At 46.5% G+C, this 16,821-nt stretch overlaps 1 protein-coding gene across 4 annotated transcripts; it reads left to right on the top strand.

The window, feature by feature from the left end:
* Positions 1 to 366: 366 nt before the first annotated feature.
* TBPL2 (TATA-box binding protein like 2) lies at positions 367 to 16,821 on the top strand. Of its 4 annotated transcripts, none has more exons than XM_083167731.1 (7): positions 367 to 572; positions 4,830 to 5,215; positions 6,725 to 6,812; positions 7,227 to 7,318; positions 9,802 to 9,969; positions 12,444 to 12,538; positions 14,285 to 14,435. In XM_083167731.1, the coding sequence occupies exons 1-7, from the start codon at positions 522 to 524 to the stop codon at positions 14,311 to 14,313; spliced, it is 909 nt and encodes a 302-aa protein (XP_083023857.1). In that variant the 5' UTR covers positions 367 to 521; the 3' UTR covers positions 14,314 to 14,435. The 4 variants fall into 4 exon arrangements, with proteins under 4 accessions (XP_083023857.1, XP_083023858.1, XP_083023856.1 ...); XM_083167732.1 differs by lacking the exon at positions 14,285 to 14,435 and adding an exon at positions 16,647 to 16,821 and having other exon boundaries at positions 368 to 572; positions 12,467 to 12,538; XM_083167730.1 differs by lacking the exon at positions 14,285 to 14,435 and adding an exon at positions 16,647 to 16,821 and having other exon boundaries at positions 368 to 572.

Here is a 16,821-nt window from a genome sequence, read left to right as displayed (position 1 = left end):
TCAGGGGCGTATACACCAGTTTTTTTTGGGGGGGGGCCCATATCATTTTATTTTCCATTGCAAATCATAAAAATGTCACAGGCCACTAAAATGCTCATTAATTTGGGCTCGATAATGCAAACACAGCGTGCAATTGGCTAATCTGGCATTCCTAATTAATCTGTCATTTCTTCTGATACATGTACAGAGTTTGCTGCCATTTCTAGCACCATGGTGGAGTTTTGCAAAAACCAAAGCAGCAGCACCAAGACCAATGCTCAGAACTATCCCCACACAGCTGGAGCAATCATGTCAGTCAGAGAGTGTGACACTTTCATTGGCTCCCCTGATACACATTGCTGCTGTTATTCTCAATTAGAGCACTGTTTGCACTGACTGGGTTGCACCTGCACAGGTGGGGGCAGCAGGTAATCTGCTGGGTCTGTAACTATTGCAGTGGTGCGGCCTAGGTTTCAGATGATGCATCCTGGGAGTTTCATTCATTGTGAGTGTGTTCTTGCTGGGTTTGGCAGACGTGCAAAATGGATGGAGAGTCTTCCCTGGAGAGATACTTGGATCAATGTGAAGCTGAGGTAAATGTGATATAATATAGTTAGATGCAGGACATATTACAGCTGTCTGTTGTATATGTATGATGCTTTCCCTAAAATCAGGACATTAGGGGTCATTCCGACCCATTCGCCAGGCTGCGAACAAATGCTCATCCACGAGCCACCCACCCAAAGGCAGCGAGCTGAGGCTGGCATTTGTTTGCTGCCCGTGGGGTAACTGACTGCCTGCAGGTGTTTGGGGGTGTGCTGCCAGTGTCTTCTGTGTGTCCCCCGGTAAATGCAGGTGTTCCCCGGCCGTTGGGAGGGAGGGCCGCTTGGCATCATCAACGGCCTTTGCAGCGCCGAGTGACCCCTGGCTTACTCAGCACTGCGAGCAGGGGGAAACGATCATTCGATGGTGAATGACTTTTTCCACCTGTGTGCAAGGTCATGTTCGCAGCCGTGCACAGGGTCTCCAGCAAGTTGGTCGACAGTCATTAGGTTGACATGGGTCTAGGTCAACATGGGTTTAGGTCGATAGGTTGACACAAGCATTAGGTCGACAGTCAAAAGGTCAACATGGGGTTTTTCACTTTTTTTACCGAATGTCGACACAGTCGACATGGACACAGTTTGCAGTGCACCGCATTCCTTTGCTTCGCTCGCCATGCTTCAGGCACGATGCCTCGCTGCGCTCAACACACTATTTTATTCTCCCACCACGCCCTAGTGAATGGTAGGGCATGAAATACCGCCTGTCGGCTCAAAAAACTGTGAAGAAACCCCATGTCGACTTCTTGACTTGCTTTTGACTAATGCTTGTGTCGACCTAGACCCATGTCGAGCTAATGACTGTCTACCAACTTGCTGTAGACCCAATGACCATATCCCGTAACTAGTATGGGATAGTGTCTCTCGGTAGTGTCTAGATCCCCTTCAGGTTTGTCACTTCTCCCATCATGCACTGGGTCCACATATACCTGGAGGGGGAATATAAATCTGTGGTGAGCGTACTATGCAGCTAAAATAAAACAAAATCACCTACATGAATAAAAGATAAAATACAAAACGTTGTGAGGGCATCTAACAACTTCCACCCTCACCGAAGGTCACATCCTGTAAACAAAACTGAAACACTTTGAAACATCCCCCCAAAGTTTTTATAAATAACCCCATAGTGAGGTTGCTGTATGGTTGGTTCCATCCATGTGTAGGCATGGAAATCCTGTAACTACCTTGCTGGACTCTCAGGCCTAATGTTGTGTCCCAATATGCAGCACTGACCAAGGCCAGTATATCTGTGACGGGGGACGCAGCGGCAGTCCCTGTCGGCACTCCCACAAACCAGGGACACTCCTTCAGTTTTATATAGGGACCGGACCCTGGCTCTTCCCAAACAACTGCAATATTATGCGTTGCAGTGACACTGCATCATATGCGCTTCGACCAATTGGGGACCAGGTGCGGGGTTGAATTGGCCCCACGTCTATTAGCTTAGCAGTTAGCTGACCATATATTGAGCAGTAGAGAAATAACTGAAGTTATACAATGTCTGAAAACATGTTTGCTTGGCAATTTTCACACCTACAGTATTTTAACAAATTAATTTGGCACTAGGGTTACCACCTTTCCCCTTTAATTCCGGACACATATTAATTACACAGGTTCTGTGGCCGGCTGACTTCAAGACTCCATTTCACCTAGTTTTAAACTTCCACAGAACCTGTGTAATTAATATGTGTCCGGAATTAAAGGGGAAAGGTGGTAACCCTATTTGGCACTAAAGGGGTTAAGCTGAATAATTTGATGTCCGAGAAACCTGAATATCACAGTGAGGACGTACAGCATACTTACCTAACCTCCCGGCCCTCGGAAGGGTGGGCAAGCCTCCCGCATTTAGCAGGGTCCCCTGCATCGGCCCACGCACCCACTCCCTCTGCTGGCTAAATACTGGCATTTGCATCTCTTTCTGGAGGGGGTGGGGCTAAAATGAAGCAAATTGCGTCATTTAGTACTACCCCCTCCCCATAGAGCCGCGAATCATGGCATTTAGAGGACTGTGGGCGGGGCTTAATGCTGAAAGCCCCGCCCCCAGAAATGCTGCCGTGAGTTTAGGAGACTCTAAGGCAGGCAAGTATTTAGTACAACGGTTCATGCTTAGCTATCCCATAATTCCACCAGTAGTGTTATAAGTTTATAATGGTCAGCGCTATGTAATATAGGGAACTTGGCGATGGCATCCTGACCATTGGTATGCCGACTGTCGTCATATTAATTGCATCACATTGGGAGGCGGCGCCGGCTAGGATTACAGTTAAAATACTAACCAAAACCCATCTGGATCTTGAAAGTCGGGATACCATTGTCAGCATTCTTACTGTTGGGATCCTGAAAAGGGTTGTGGCCTATAAAAAGGGGGCATGGCTTCGTGGGATGATGCGTCCTCAGGCCACGCCCCACTTTCCCCCCCATCTGCAATGCTGAATAGATGCATGCGCACAGGGTCTATTCCCGCCATTGGAAACGGGGGGGCGGGATCGCCCCAAAATACTGGGACAGTCCCCCGAAAAAAAAGGGTACTTGTTTCCTAGCACGGCACCCGTCAATGTCCATCGCATACCATAACTTAAGGTATGCGATGGGACCCGATCAGACCTGACTGACCCGATTTTCGGGGTTTAAAGGCGTTTTTTTTATACAATTTTAAAATCTGTCGCATCGCATGCCATTACAATGGCATGCGATGCGATGGACACGATTTTACATTGTACAGCCACCCTGATGGCCCCCCCCCCCCGACCCGAATGCAAGGGGACGCAGATTACTTCACATGTATTCCGCGTGCGCTCGCCACGCTTCGGGCTCAGTGGCTCGCTGCGCTCACCACACTATATAAGATCAACTCCACACCGACGTGGATAGTGGGGGTAGGAAAAGGTCGGAGGACGCGTACCGCCACCCCTCGGGGGCTCACTGTGCTCGCCACGCTTTGGGTTGGCGTTGATCGTGCCGTGGTTTTAACAATGGGGGGGCATTAGACATAGGGGGAGATTCTCTAAGCTAAAAATGCGGTAAAAACCCAGTTATCGGGGTTTTTACCGCATTTTGGGATGCTGTAAGCATCCCCCGCTGGGTTACCGCGGCGGGGGGCATCGCCAGAAAAATCTGGCGATGCCCCATAGAAGCCAATGGGCTTCTATCGCAACCCTCCGCCGCCCCGCATCGCCCCCTCACCTGTGTCCGGGCAGCACAGCGCAGTGCTGCCCGGACCTGTGACCTCCTCCCTGCACTGATCCTCTTCCGGGTGCAGGGAAGAGGAGAGCCCGGCGCAGCAGCGCCGGGTGTGGGAGGGAGGGGGGAGCCGCCAGGACCTGCTGGGACCCGGCGACTCTCACCGCAAAGGACAGCTCTTAACGCAAGAGCTGTCCTTTGCTATAATTATCGCATATGTTACAGCATATGCGATAATTAAATATGCGATGGGCGGCGAAGGGGGGCGGAGATTCTTAGAGAATCTCCCCCTTAGTGATTACCCATCAGGGTGGGTGTATAATTAAAAATCGGGTCTGGGGGGGCATTTCACATTGTAATCAGACATCAGGGTGGCTGTACAATTAAAAATCGCATCGCATGCAATGCGACCGATTTTTCAGACCCGACGCCTTCCAATGTTTATCGGTGGCGCCGTGCTAGGAAACAAGTACCCAAAAAAGCTAATTAACATGATTATGTTCCTATGAGCATCCTTTGTACCTCCAGCGGGATGGAATGTGGTCATTAGATAGATCGACATGAGTTTTTCCTGGCGTGTATGTATGTTTTTGTATTTTTCTAATAAAACATTGTTTTCATACTTTACTATCCAAGTGTGTAGGTAGTGAGAATAAAACCGCATGCAAGGCACCGTGCCTGCAGCATTGTGGTACACTTATACAGTGCTCGTGTTGCCCTTTTTTTCCATAATGACCTAGTTGAGTTGACAAAATAGGGAGTGCTAAACCACCAGCAAATCAGCTCCTAACTACCATTTTCAAACCCATCCTGTAATGACAGTTAAGGGCTGGTGGTTGTAACTCCATTTTATCACTTTTTAAAGCTTAGTACATCTGGCCAGAGTCTGCTGCTAATAACCCCTTTTAGATGACTACACTTTGTGAAATATGGCAATGTGCAGTGAGTTTCTATCTATTGAGTAAAAGGGGGGGGGGGGGGGAGTATTCTTTGTTCCACACCACAACTGATACCTAATGTTATGAAGTCTGATGAAGCTCTATATCTCTCAACCTTTCTCTAACCCAGGATGTCCTTGACTCTACTCCACAAATGTACACTCCTATGACTCCATACGATGACCTAAATATACACCAGTTACCTGGCACTTCATATGCGTTGGGTTTGGATCAGTCTAAAGACCTTTCCACAGACTTCTCTTCAGTAGACCTCAGCTTTCTGCCTGATGACCTCAATCCAGATCATGAAGACAAAGATGACTACCAAGGGCAGCAGTACAACTCTCAGATGCAGGACAGTGGCATTTGCATGGATACGTCTGGGCTGTCGCAGCCATTTACCCCGTCCGAAAACAGAGATGCCTCCAATCTCTGCCCCATGCCCATTACCCCTATGACACCGATGACTCCCATGACACCTGTTGCTGAACTGTCTGGAATAATTCCTCAATTACAGTAAGTAGCAAATTTGGGTAGGAGGACATGTAAGCTGAGACAACTGCGGCAACTAATAAGCTGATTGGTTTCAATTTCTAAATTGCTCTAGAAGGTCGGTTTCTGATGCTCCTTGGATGGTGCCGTCTGAGGTCAGTCATGTCTTACATGTAGATGGACCAATTCCCATGCTCTTGGTGGCTATTGTGTCTCTAAAAGTCCAAGAATGCATTACAAAGGCACTGAGAGGAAATGTTGGGTATTAAAGTTCCTCAAGAGGTTTGTTTGTGTGTAGATGACCCCAACAGTTCTCTCCACCTCCAACTGGCACTACCTAATTCAGTAGCTCAAGCAGCGGTCCTTAATGACTTTGGCATTCTGTCCAAGTTCTTGAAGCTCCACTGTGCATGCTGCTCTCAAGGAACAAATGGCCAATGCTAGGCACTATTGTTACTTGGCAATGGATCTTGGTGCCATCACCTAGGAACAAGTACTGCGTGTAGGACAGTGGCCCGTAAACTCAAAAAATTATTATTATTTCTTTTTTTACAATTTACCTGTGAACCTACCCATCTGAAGGTGACATTGGTTTCTTCCTCTAGTTTTGAAGAGCGATCCAATCTGATCCCACCAGCACTTAAGAATGTCCCATTGGTATACAATTCTGCTACTACTAACTAGCGGTGGAGTCTGTGGTGGGGAGTATCGCAAGGGCCGCTGCTCTACAGTGGATCATTGTTGAACTTCTCTGGTATTTAAGTATCTACTGTTACAAATCCATAGCGAGTTGAATACTTAATTATCAGTATGTTCATCTGGCTGCATATGGGCAAATCTAGGTAAAGCACCATGGTTTGTTCAAAAACTGTGGGTAACTTCACATTGATTACATCGAGGCCAGTAGCCAGTCAATGTGGGGCAAAATTTAGTGTGATTGACAGATAACTACACATGTAGTTCAGCAACCATACTACACATAAGACCTCTGCACCTCCAATATTGGCCTAGCTAGTCTTCACTGATGCCTTCATCGCTGATTTCTAAGCTTATTGCCCCACGTCTTGAAGAAGCTTTGGCCGCTGTGGGTCTAGAACAGTGGTAGCCAACTCCAGTCCTCGAGAGCTACCAACAGTTCACGTTTTCCAGGTCACCCAGCAGGTGCACAGGTGCAGTCATTACTCACTAACACATTTTAAAAGATCCACAGTTGGAGCTAATGACTTCACTTGTGATTCTCTGAGGAGACATGGAAAACGTTAACTGTTGGTAGCTCTCGAGGACTGGAGTTGGCTACCCCAGGTCTATAATCTCTTCAGCAAACCCAAAATCTTATCTTATGATCCAAATAATGTTTTCCCTTTTTTTTTTTTTTTTTTTCTCTAACACTTAAATCTAAATGTGAAAATATTGAATTATTATATTTTTTTTCCCCTATGCATTCTAAACCATTGGATATCCCATTTGATTGAAATTGATTGCATACACATTTAAATGCAAACCTGTTTGATGCTTTCTTTTTGGTCTGTCCAGAAACATTGTGTCCACGGTGAATCTAGCCTGTAAACTCGACCTAAAGAAAATTGCCCTGCATGCCAGGAATGCAGAATATAACCCAAAGGTAGGATGCTCCAGCATATATTTGAGGTATTGGGGATGGAAATGTTGGGTTATCTATCTGCTTCCTATCGATAGTACCGTCAATGGATAACCTTGATGGTGGAAACCTTCTGTATGGTAAACATCTATGGTTTCACCCCCTACTTTAATATTCAGTAAATTACAGGCTAATCAAGAGTCCAGGGCTTTGCGGGTGTCAGGGGCGGAGTCATGTCTCAGCACCGAGGAGAAGGAAAAATATTTTATAGCTCTGTATCATCGATGGTGGGGAAACAATTTGGTTCTTCTCTTTTTGATGGTAAAAGTAGTTATCATTGGTCATAGCCCATTGATTATTTTAAGTAATTGCAGTCCATGGCCATCCCTAGTATGTATGTGTCTACAAATGCATAACCTATGTTTGTCTGGTCTCTAGAGATTTGCAGCAGTTATTATGAGAATCCGGGAACCCAGGACAACAGCACTTATATTCAGCTCTGGGAAAATGGTCTGTACAGGGGCAAAGAGGTAAGGCTTGAGCCCCGTACACATGGGGCAACTTTGTGCTGTGCTTGGTGATCTAGTTTAGTACACATGGCTATACACACATGCTATGCACCAGCGATCTGTGCTATCCCACTTGCTTAAAGTACATGTAGGTGATCTGATTAGATCTTGACTACATGTGGTCAAGATCCGAGCAGGCGTTGACTTTGCACGGGACCCCACATCGCCATTGCTCGGGGCGGGGGCAGTGGCTTAGAGAGGGGGGGATTGGGTACTTTTTTGCCCAGGCCCAGGTCCTGCTCGCCCCTTCCATGTTGCAGGGAGCCAGGCAGTGGGGAGTGAGCAGGCTGCCGCCGCAGCAAAGCTTCTCTCCCCAGCTCAGCGCACACTGCTCAGTGCTGAGCTGGGGGGGAGAGGCAGCTGCATACTGGGGCCCAGCTGACCTTTCGGCATCCCTGCTCAGGGGCATATCTGGACAGATGGCTTAGAAAAAAGGCTAAAATCACCCTATTTGTATGCCCCTTAATGTACTGTATATCATGTTTGTATGACCTATATCATACATTTGAATTCACCATAAAGTGTGTTTATTTGACTCTAGTGTGTGTGTGTGTGTGTGTGTGTGTGTGTGTGTGTACTGTTGTGACACATAAGGCATACAGTAGTTGCCTACCCTGGTGCATCCTGCAGGAGACTCCCTGACACACAGTAGTAGCGAACTCCCGTCATGCAGGAAAAATGAACCTGCTGAAGTCACGTGTCCACGGCCAAACCGCCTAGGTCCAGAACTGTGCTGTATGTAACATTCCCAGCTGGTGCCTCTGCTGATGCCTAGTATAATCCTGGCTAGAGCATGGGGGTATGGGTCATGGGGTCGACATACTAAAGTGACAACATGGCTTAGGTTGACATGGCAAAGGCCAGAAGATCTACACAAGCATTAGGTTGTCAATGGGAAGGCAAACAGTTAAACGGTCAACATTAAATGATTATTATTTTCTTTGTTACGATAAAATAATAATGGTACTAAGTGAAGAAACCTGCCTGATGCTGGACTTTATTTATTTATTTATTTATTTATTTACAGTTTCTTGTATAGCGCAGCAGATTCCGTTGCGCTCTATAAATAGCGTTGGATCTAAACTGGGTTATTTATAGAACCTAAATTAGGACAAGATCTCCGGTGGACAGTATCGTTTGCCATAGGGCTAACTGAGAAGTCACAGCTTGTACTAGTAAACTACACTTTACAAGGCACTGTTGCCAAGTACATGCAAAATAAGAGTAAAGGTAAAGACATATTTGGGCGATTTTTGCCAAGTGTATCTGGACGCCAATGATGGGGAAATCGCTCGGTGCATACACACTGAGATTTATTTATTTTATTTCCATCCATTTTAGCGATTTTTATTTTTCCCAGGGGTGGATGATTTTCCATAGCATGACGATGTGGGAAGCCGTCCACGCCGTCTCATCTGATGGTAATACCAGTAGATGATTGGCCGGGTCAGTGATGATGTGGGTGCGCTCACTGCTCATCACTGCCCCGTACACAGGGGCTGCTTTTGAACTGAAACCAGCTCGACAACAAAACTGAGATGCTTTCAGCTCAAAGTAGCCCAGTGTGTATGGGCCTTTAGTCATCCCTACATTACAGTCCAGCCATATACACCCGCTTAGAACGGGTAAGAACACTTCATTTATTTCACAGCTTCTCTTTGGGGCAGTTGTACAAAGTGATGTATTGACTCCTGATTGTACTCTGGCTCCTCTGTTATTGCATACTTCATAGCTAATAATCAGTGCTGTTCCTGTCATACCTATGTTACTTGGTGATCCTTTGAGGATGTATTACAATTCTTAATTGAATTGCATTCTATTTTGATAACATTTTGGGAACTATATTCACATTATTTGTTTTTACCTAATTTATCATAATGAATATCCTGTTTGCTCATGAGCAGTTTTAGCATATGTATGAATTTGTCCTTCTAGCCCCACCCCTCCTTGAAGAACTGTGTATGGACCTTAAGTTAGTACCCTTTTCCATTGACCATCCTGGGTCAATGTTAAACCTGGGTAAAGAGCCATGGAAACAGCTCTTACCTGGGTTTTTTGACCCGGACGGGGGAGGCTGCCATTGCGCAGGCACCTGCCGCTGCCCCACCTTCCCGGATTCACCATTTCAGTGGAAAATGGATCAACCCAGAAAAACAGGGAAGTGGATTCGGGGCCATGGAGGGGATCCCCCAAAACCGGTATTACTATATGAAGCGGCTGCAGCTGGCCACCAATGACTGGTCTGTTGGGCATGAAAAATTTGTTGTCATGCTTGACAGACGCAATAATTTGTGCTTCCATATATCCCCATCCGACCATTATCTGACTCTGTACGGTTGAGCGCAAGTTAGACGACTGGATAATCCGTAATCGAACATACATTGTATAAACCTGTCACTTTTGGTCTAGTTGTAATGTTTTGAGGTGATGATTTTGTATGGCAGTGAGGAGCAGTCCCGGTTGGCAGCCAGGAAGTACGCCCGGGTGGTACAGAAGCTGGGCTTTCCTGCAAAATTCCTGGACTTTAAAATTCAGAATATGGTGGGAAGCTGCGATGTCAAATTCCCAATACGCCTTGAAGGTTTGGTCCTTACTCATCAGCAGTTCAGTAGGTAAATACTTTTTTTTTTCTTTTTTTTTTTTTTTTCTCTCTTTAATAATATTTTATGTTAGAACTCTGTCTAATACCCCATTCACACTTGCAAGCCGGGTTCTAAGTTCCGGGTGCGACCCAGCTTGCAAGTGCTTTCACACTGGCCACCCAACCCGGAATGAAGTCAGGCGGGTGGCATCATCTGGAGGCTTGGCCGGGGGGCGCTGGGAGATGTCAGCACCTCCCAGCGTCGCATTTTCACTGCAGTGAACGGGATTAAGGTCAAGCTGACCCGGAATACCCGTTCACACTCACCGCATCCCGTGTCTATTCTGGAATCTACCCAGGTCAGGACCTGGGTAGAAATCCCAGAATGCTGAACACGGGATGCGGTGACAAGACCCTTTCACACGGAGCTAAATCCCGGGTTGATGCGCGTTCATGTGCAAAAACCCGGGATATTTTTGCAAGTGTGAAAGGGGTATTATAAGTAGTAATCCAGTTTTTTTGCATTAAAAAAAGTTTAACCTCCATCTTGTGGAAATGACAGCTGGAATTTAAAATATATTTTGGCTATGGAGGTGAAAGCACAAGTTGTGCTAGGGACCATGTAGCGGGGTGCTGTGTTAGCCGAACTTTGCACACATCTAGGAAGATTGTGTCCAACTTGGCGAAGACAATAACAGCGGAATCCCCAGGGGTTCAGGAAAAGCACTTATTAAAGGGTTGGGGGCTGTCCCAGCTTGGGAATCCTATTCAAGTTGTTAGTATTGGCGTGGAATGACCAGCTCTCTGTCTGGTTAATTGTCAATTGTAACTGTAAATTAATAACCATAATAATCTGATTGCCCATGTTGTACTTGTGTGGTTCTTCAGATTTTAGGCCCTTGCAACAAAATGATCAGAAACTTGGCTGCAGTTACAAGATATTGCTGAAATTGATAGTAAAGGGCCAATTTTAATTGTTCTGCCACTAGATGGCGCACAAGCAGCTGTTTTTCAGTGCGCAGTAGTTTGAGCGCCCAAACTGGGAATTTACACTGGTTAAGCTTCTCTTCACCCCATACTAATGGGCGCACATACGGGGATTTCCTACCACACCCAGGGGCGTAACTATAGCACCGCAGCCCCCGCCACCGCAGGGGGGGCGCTGTGCATGTGGGGGCGCCGGGGGCTGCGGTGCTTTAGTTACCCCCCCCCCCCAATCCCCCGCAGACTTACGTATCTTGCTGGTCCCGGCGGCTCCGTTCTTCTGATGAGGACCACAACAAAATGGCCGCCCCCATATAGCAAACAGTTCTCTGAAACTGTCTGCTGTACGGGGGCGGCCATTTTGTGGTGGTCCTCAGCAGATGAACGGACGGAGCCGCCGGGACCAGCGCGATAGGTAAGACTGCGGGGGAGGGGGTTAGCATAGGCGGCGGGGGGTGCTCGACGGGGCGGGGGTGGGTATGGGCGCCCCCCCCCTAACGGCAGGGGGGGCGCCCAAAACGTAGCTACGCCACTGACCACACCCCAGTCTACACATTACAGTATTCCTGCCCTGGGGCCAACGGGATATGGATAGATCCACCCAATTTAGATCAATATGCTTTGGATTGACCACTGAAGTGGGACAAGGCTTAAGTCAGGGTTGCCGACCCTCCCGGAATTTCCGGGAGTCTCCCGAAAATCGGGGCCCCATCCCGGCCCCCCGGAAGGGTGGGCAACCCTCCCGGATTCAGGGGGGACCCCCGCTGTCCCCCGGATCGCGGCATTAAAATGCCGCAATCCTCGGGTCTCAGAGGAGGGGAGCTAAAATGACACAATCGCGTCATTTTAGCCCCGCCCCCTCCACAGAGATCCCTGAATTCGCTGGTATAACAGCATGGGGCGGGGCTTAGTGATGTCACGCTTAAGCCCCGCCCACTGAGCGGCTACTGAATCTCTTCTCTCCGGGCTTCTCGGCAACCCTGGCTTAAGTTGACAATGGTAAGGTCGACATGAATTGTTTTACGCTTTTTTTTTTTTTTTTTTTTTAGCTGACTTGTCGACAGGCAGTATTTAATGCCCTACCATCCACTGAGGTGTGGTGGTGCCCTACCATCCACTAAGCCCTGCGAGGGGGTGCGGTACACTATGACGGTGTCCATGTTGACTGTCGACATTCAGGACAATTTTTTTTTAAACTCATGTTGACCTTTTCGACTGTCTACCTTGCCTTTGTTGACCTAATGCTTGTGTCAACCTTCTAACCCCATTGACCTACTTCAGTGGTCAACCCAAATGTATGTCGACCTAAATTTGGATGACCCATGCCCAGGGCCAACTGCATTAAAGGTTGCCTGGCACAGACCAATAGGCAATAAAGAACTTGCTACCAACTTAAAGCAAGTGTTAGCAAGTTCCAGGATTGTCTTGTTTCTCATTGAAACACCCACTTTTATTTTGTTTTTATATTGTTCCATAGTTTTTAGTATGTGCAACTTTTACATGGTTTTTGTGTGCTTACAGTTATGAACCTGAATTGTTTCCAGGCCTTATTTACAGGATGGTGAAACCAAGGATTGTGCTGCTCATATTTGTATCTGGAAAGGTTGTATTAACAGGTACGTTGGTGTACTCCTTACTAGCAGATATGATCTGTTGTGTAACCTTCTCTTCTAAAGCAGGGGTTCTCAAACTCTGTCCTCAGGACCCAACATAGTTGACAATTTCCTGGTCACCCGGCAGGTGCACTCATTACTCATGGACACATTTTAAAAGATCCACAGGTGGAGCTTGTGTGGGGTCCTGAGGACCGAGTTTGAGAACCTGTGATCGGCTTATGGAGATCAGGAGAGGCAGGTGCACTAATCCGCTTGGCTGTGGTTTGCGTGCATCCTACTGACACTTGGCCCAACACCTCTGGAAGAAATACTTCTGTTTATTGACCTGGTATGGATGGTTTTGTACCCATAAGAAAACCACCAAGCACAAGCTCATTCTGCACATAGCAATGTAATTAGCTAAGAGAAGTATGATGTCTGTACCTGCACCCCGGCACTCACCCACTTTGGGGGGTAAGGTGAGCTCCATCGGTAGTGGTGGTGGGTTGATAGAGGAGGATGCCGGCAACAGCGGGTTGATCCACGGTGGGGGGGGGTTAGAGATGCAGCGATGGCCGCAGCTCCAGGGGGTCAGTGCGGGCGCTATCCATGGGCAGGGGCGGGGGTACGGCTCACTCAACTGCTCCCAGCTGCTTTCTTCCTGCTCTTCTTGGCGCCAGCAGCAGCTTTGCTGCTTCTGCTGCTCAGTACCGCTTTCCAGTGCCTAAAGCTGCCTAGTGGTGGCGCCAGCCCTGCTTGTGGCCGCCGCATCCCCAAAAGACGATGCTCCTTTGACTGAGGCCACACCCACATCCGGGTGCGTACATGGCTCTGCCACGCACGACCATCCCCATCATGAAGATTCTAATGTTGGAGGTACTTGTAATTACATAGGGTCTCCTTAATCTACTTTACCAGTCTCCTGGAAACATGCAATGAGGCGACTTTCACTCCAGTCATTGAACACTGCAGCTCCTTGATGGTTGGCCTCTCTGGCTTCCCTCATATGCCCTCTCTCTGCTGTGTGGTTACCTTGGGCCAGATGCACTAAGCTTCAAAAGTTATAGAACGGAGAGTGATAAGCAGCCAGCCAATCAGCTCCTGCCTGACATTTTTCAAACACAGTCTGTAACATGACCGGTACAGATGGATTTTCATTCGCTGCCAGTGCTCGCCAGAATGTCCTTGCTGGCGGAGAGGGACTCCAATAGACTGGGGACGCGCGAGCATCTCACACGCATGTGCGTCCCAGCCAATTGGCAGCTGGGCGGCGGGATCCTGCTCCTATCCGCTTTAGGGAGGGGTGCGGTTAGGGGGGCGAGTGTCGGGGACCGGCGGCGAGGTGGCAGGGACCCTGTGGGAGCTCTATCGGAACGGGGTGTGCGAGCGCCCCTTCTGATGGCTGGTGATTCTATTGCCAGCCACTGCAAGCATAACAGCAGTTCCATCTGTAGGAGCTGATTGGCTAGCTGTTTATCACTCCATTTTATCACTTTTGAAGCTTAGTGCATCTGGGGACGGCCTTGACTAGGAAGTACTTGGGTGGTACAATACAACCTTAATTTCCTCACAACTGACCCAACAGTGCTCCCTGGGATATCCAAGCACTTCTATAATGTTTTGTAGCCTTTATCGATCTTGTTCATACCTGTAACTGTTATCTTAAGTTGTTTTAGAATACTGTTTTGGGCTTTATTTTCCCAGAATTCCTTCAGATTGACAGTATGACTAAAGTATTTGAACTTTCTTTTTTTTAATGATTCGCAGGTAGGGGCTGCTTGAAAGTAAAATGTTAAGACAATACCTATTATCTCTGTAGACTTGGAGCTTTCACAGCATATGGGCTGAATACTTAAGCAAGCTGCATTTTCATGTATTGTCTTCTTAAATCTGCATACAAAGTAAACTTTAACATTTTCTTCTTGTTTCGTAATAAATCTTTTATCTGGAATTTGTATATAAAAGGAAAAAAAATCCTGGTTGAATACTTTGGCAAGCTACAGTGTGTGTGTGTGTGTGTGTGTGTGTGTGTGTACGTACACGCCATGCTGAGGCTTGTAGTACAATGCAGGAAACAAAGATGTGCGAAACGCAGGTGTGGAAGTGTGGTGCGCTACAAAGAAAGATTAGGAGTGGATGGTCAGTAGAATCTGCACCGGTGGGCTGACGGACTTGTGGAACAGATTGCGGCAAGAAGAGGGTAAAAGACTGGTGGTGTGGGCGTAGAGGCTGGAATTCTGGCGAGTTTGGGGGGGGGGGCAAGACCTCTTCAAATTACCAACCCATCCATGAGTAATATCATTATTTCATAAATATTCACTGTTCTGTTGTTACATGAATGATAACACCCTGAAATCCACTGAAATTAAACAATAACCGTTTTTAACAAGATTTTATTAAAATGTGAATTATTGAAAGTGTATGTACATTGAAGAAAATGATATGCTGTGCCTGCCCTTCTTATAACAGGATACGGTCATTAGGTCTACACCAGGCATGTCCAAACTGTGGCCCTCAGGCTGTTATAAAGCTACAATTTCAATAATGCTTTTCCACAGTTTTGCTATTGGGTAATGCTAAAACTATGGCAAGGCATGCTGGGATGTGTAGTTTCGCAACAGCTTGAGGGCCACAGTTTGACATGCATGGTCTCGACCAACTAGGTCGACATTGGGTTTTTCACTGTCTTTTGAGCCAACGTGTGCTAACAGGCGGTATTTCATGCCCTACCATCCACTAGGGCATGGTGGGAGAATAACCTAGTGTGCGGAACGTAGCAAGGCACCGCGCCCGAAGCATCGCGAGCAGATGAGGTGCACTTCAAACTGTGTACATGTCAACATTTGGGTCAAAAAACAGTAAAAAAACCCATGTCGACCTTTTGACTGTCGACCTAGACCCATGTCGACCTTGCTGCCTGTCAACCTAGTTGGTGTAGACCAAACAACCCACACCCCTTATAACTATATTAAGAGAAATATTATAAAGTATATGTGACAAGTGACGCCATAACTGTTCACAAAAAGTCATGTGACATTGCCTCCTCTCAAATACGAACTGAGTGCATAAGCTACAACAGGCTGAGTAATACCCTGTTGGTCTCCACATCCATCTTCTGATCTATCTGTGCACCACACTCCGTCCCGGTCATCTGCATGTTGCACTAGAAATGGTATGATATCAGGATGCTGGCAGTCAAAGGACAGATTGCAGCATCCTGATGGTCAGGATCCTGACACCTTCGAAGATATGTATACAAACCCTGCCTATATGCAGGTGAATTGCCTCGTCCATAACAACTTATGTGGTGAGGGATAAGATTTTTTTTTTATACATATTTTTTGATTGGAAGCCACAGAAATTGGTTCCCAATCTGGGTGACGTGTTAGTGTTCCAGGACCAATCTGCTTCTAGAACAGTGGTTTTCAACCTTGGTCCTCAAGTTTTCCAGGTGCACTCATTGTTCACTGACACATCTTAAAAGATCCACAGGTGGGGCTAATTACTTCACTTGTGATTCTGGAGTAGATTTATTAAGCTCGGTGAAGTGATAAAATGCCTGGTTTTTATCACCGACCAATCAACTCTTACCTGTCTCTTTTTTTAAACCAAGCCTGTAACTTCACAGTTAGGAGCTGTTTGGCTGATGATAAAAACCGGACACTTTATCACTTCACCAAACTTAATAAATCTACCCCCTCAGTGTAGAGACCTGGAAAACATGAACAGCTGGGTGGTCCTGAGGACCATGGTTGAGAACCACTGTTCTACAAGGTGCTAGATAAATGTTAATAATAATCTGGCTCATAATGGCAACATACCCACAATTTAGTAAATATTCCCCTATTTATACTGGCCCCCCACCACCACCGTGCCAACTTAGTCATGTAATTTGTTTTATTTTTTTCCTTTTAATGTGGAACATGTGGCACCTTAAAAATAACTTTGAAATGCTGATGTATAGGTAGAATAATATTATATGTAGAATGAGTTCTTTATATTTCCACATAGTATGGATACCCCAAAAAATAAACACGTTAAGTGGGGTGGTAGATTTAATAATCTACATAAAATGTAGGATAAATTGTTCCTTCAAAATATGTTTTTTAGCTTCTCCTTTGTCTTGTAGGTGCAAAAGAACGAACGGAAATCTATGAAGCTTTTGAAAACATATATCCTATACTGAAGGGTTTTAAGAAGACCACATAATTCTGATGCCAAACCAGGCGCATCTTGTGTGTATAATATATTTAATGTAAATAGTTCTACAAAAAAGTTTACAATTTGTTTTTGCATTAACTTAT

This window comes from Crinia signifera, chromosome 12 (assembly GCF_055691185.1).
Source record: "Crinia signifera chromosome 12, ASM5569118v1, whole genome shotgun sequence".
Taxonomy (NCBI): domain Eukaryota; kingdom Metazoa; phylum Chordata; class Amphibia; order Anura; family Myobatrachidae; genus Crinia; species Crinia signifera.
This window is presented reverse-complemented; position numbering and strand designations above follow the sequence as displayed.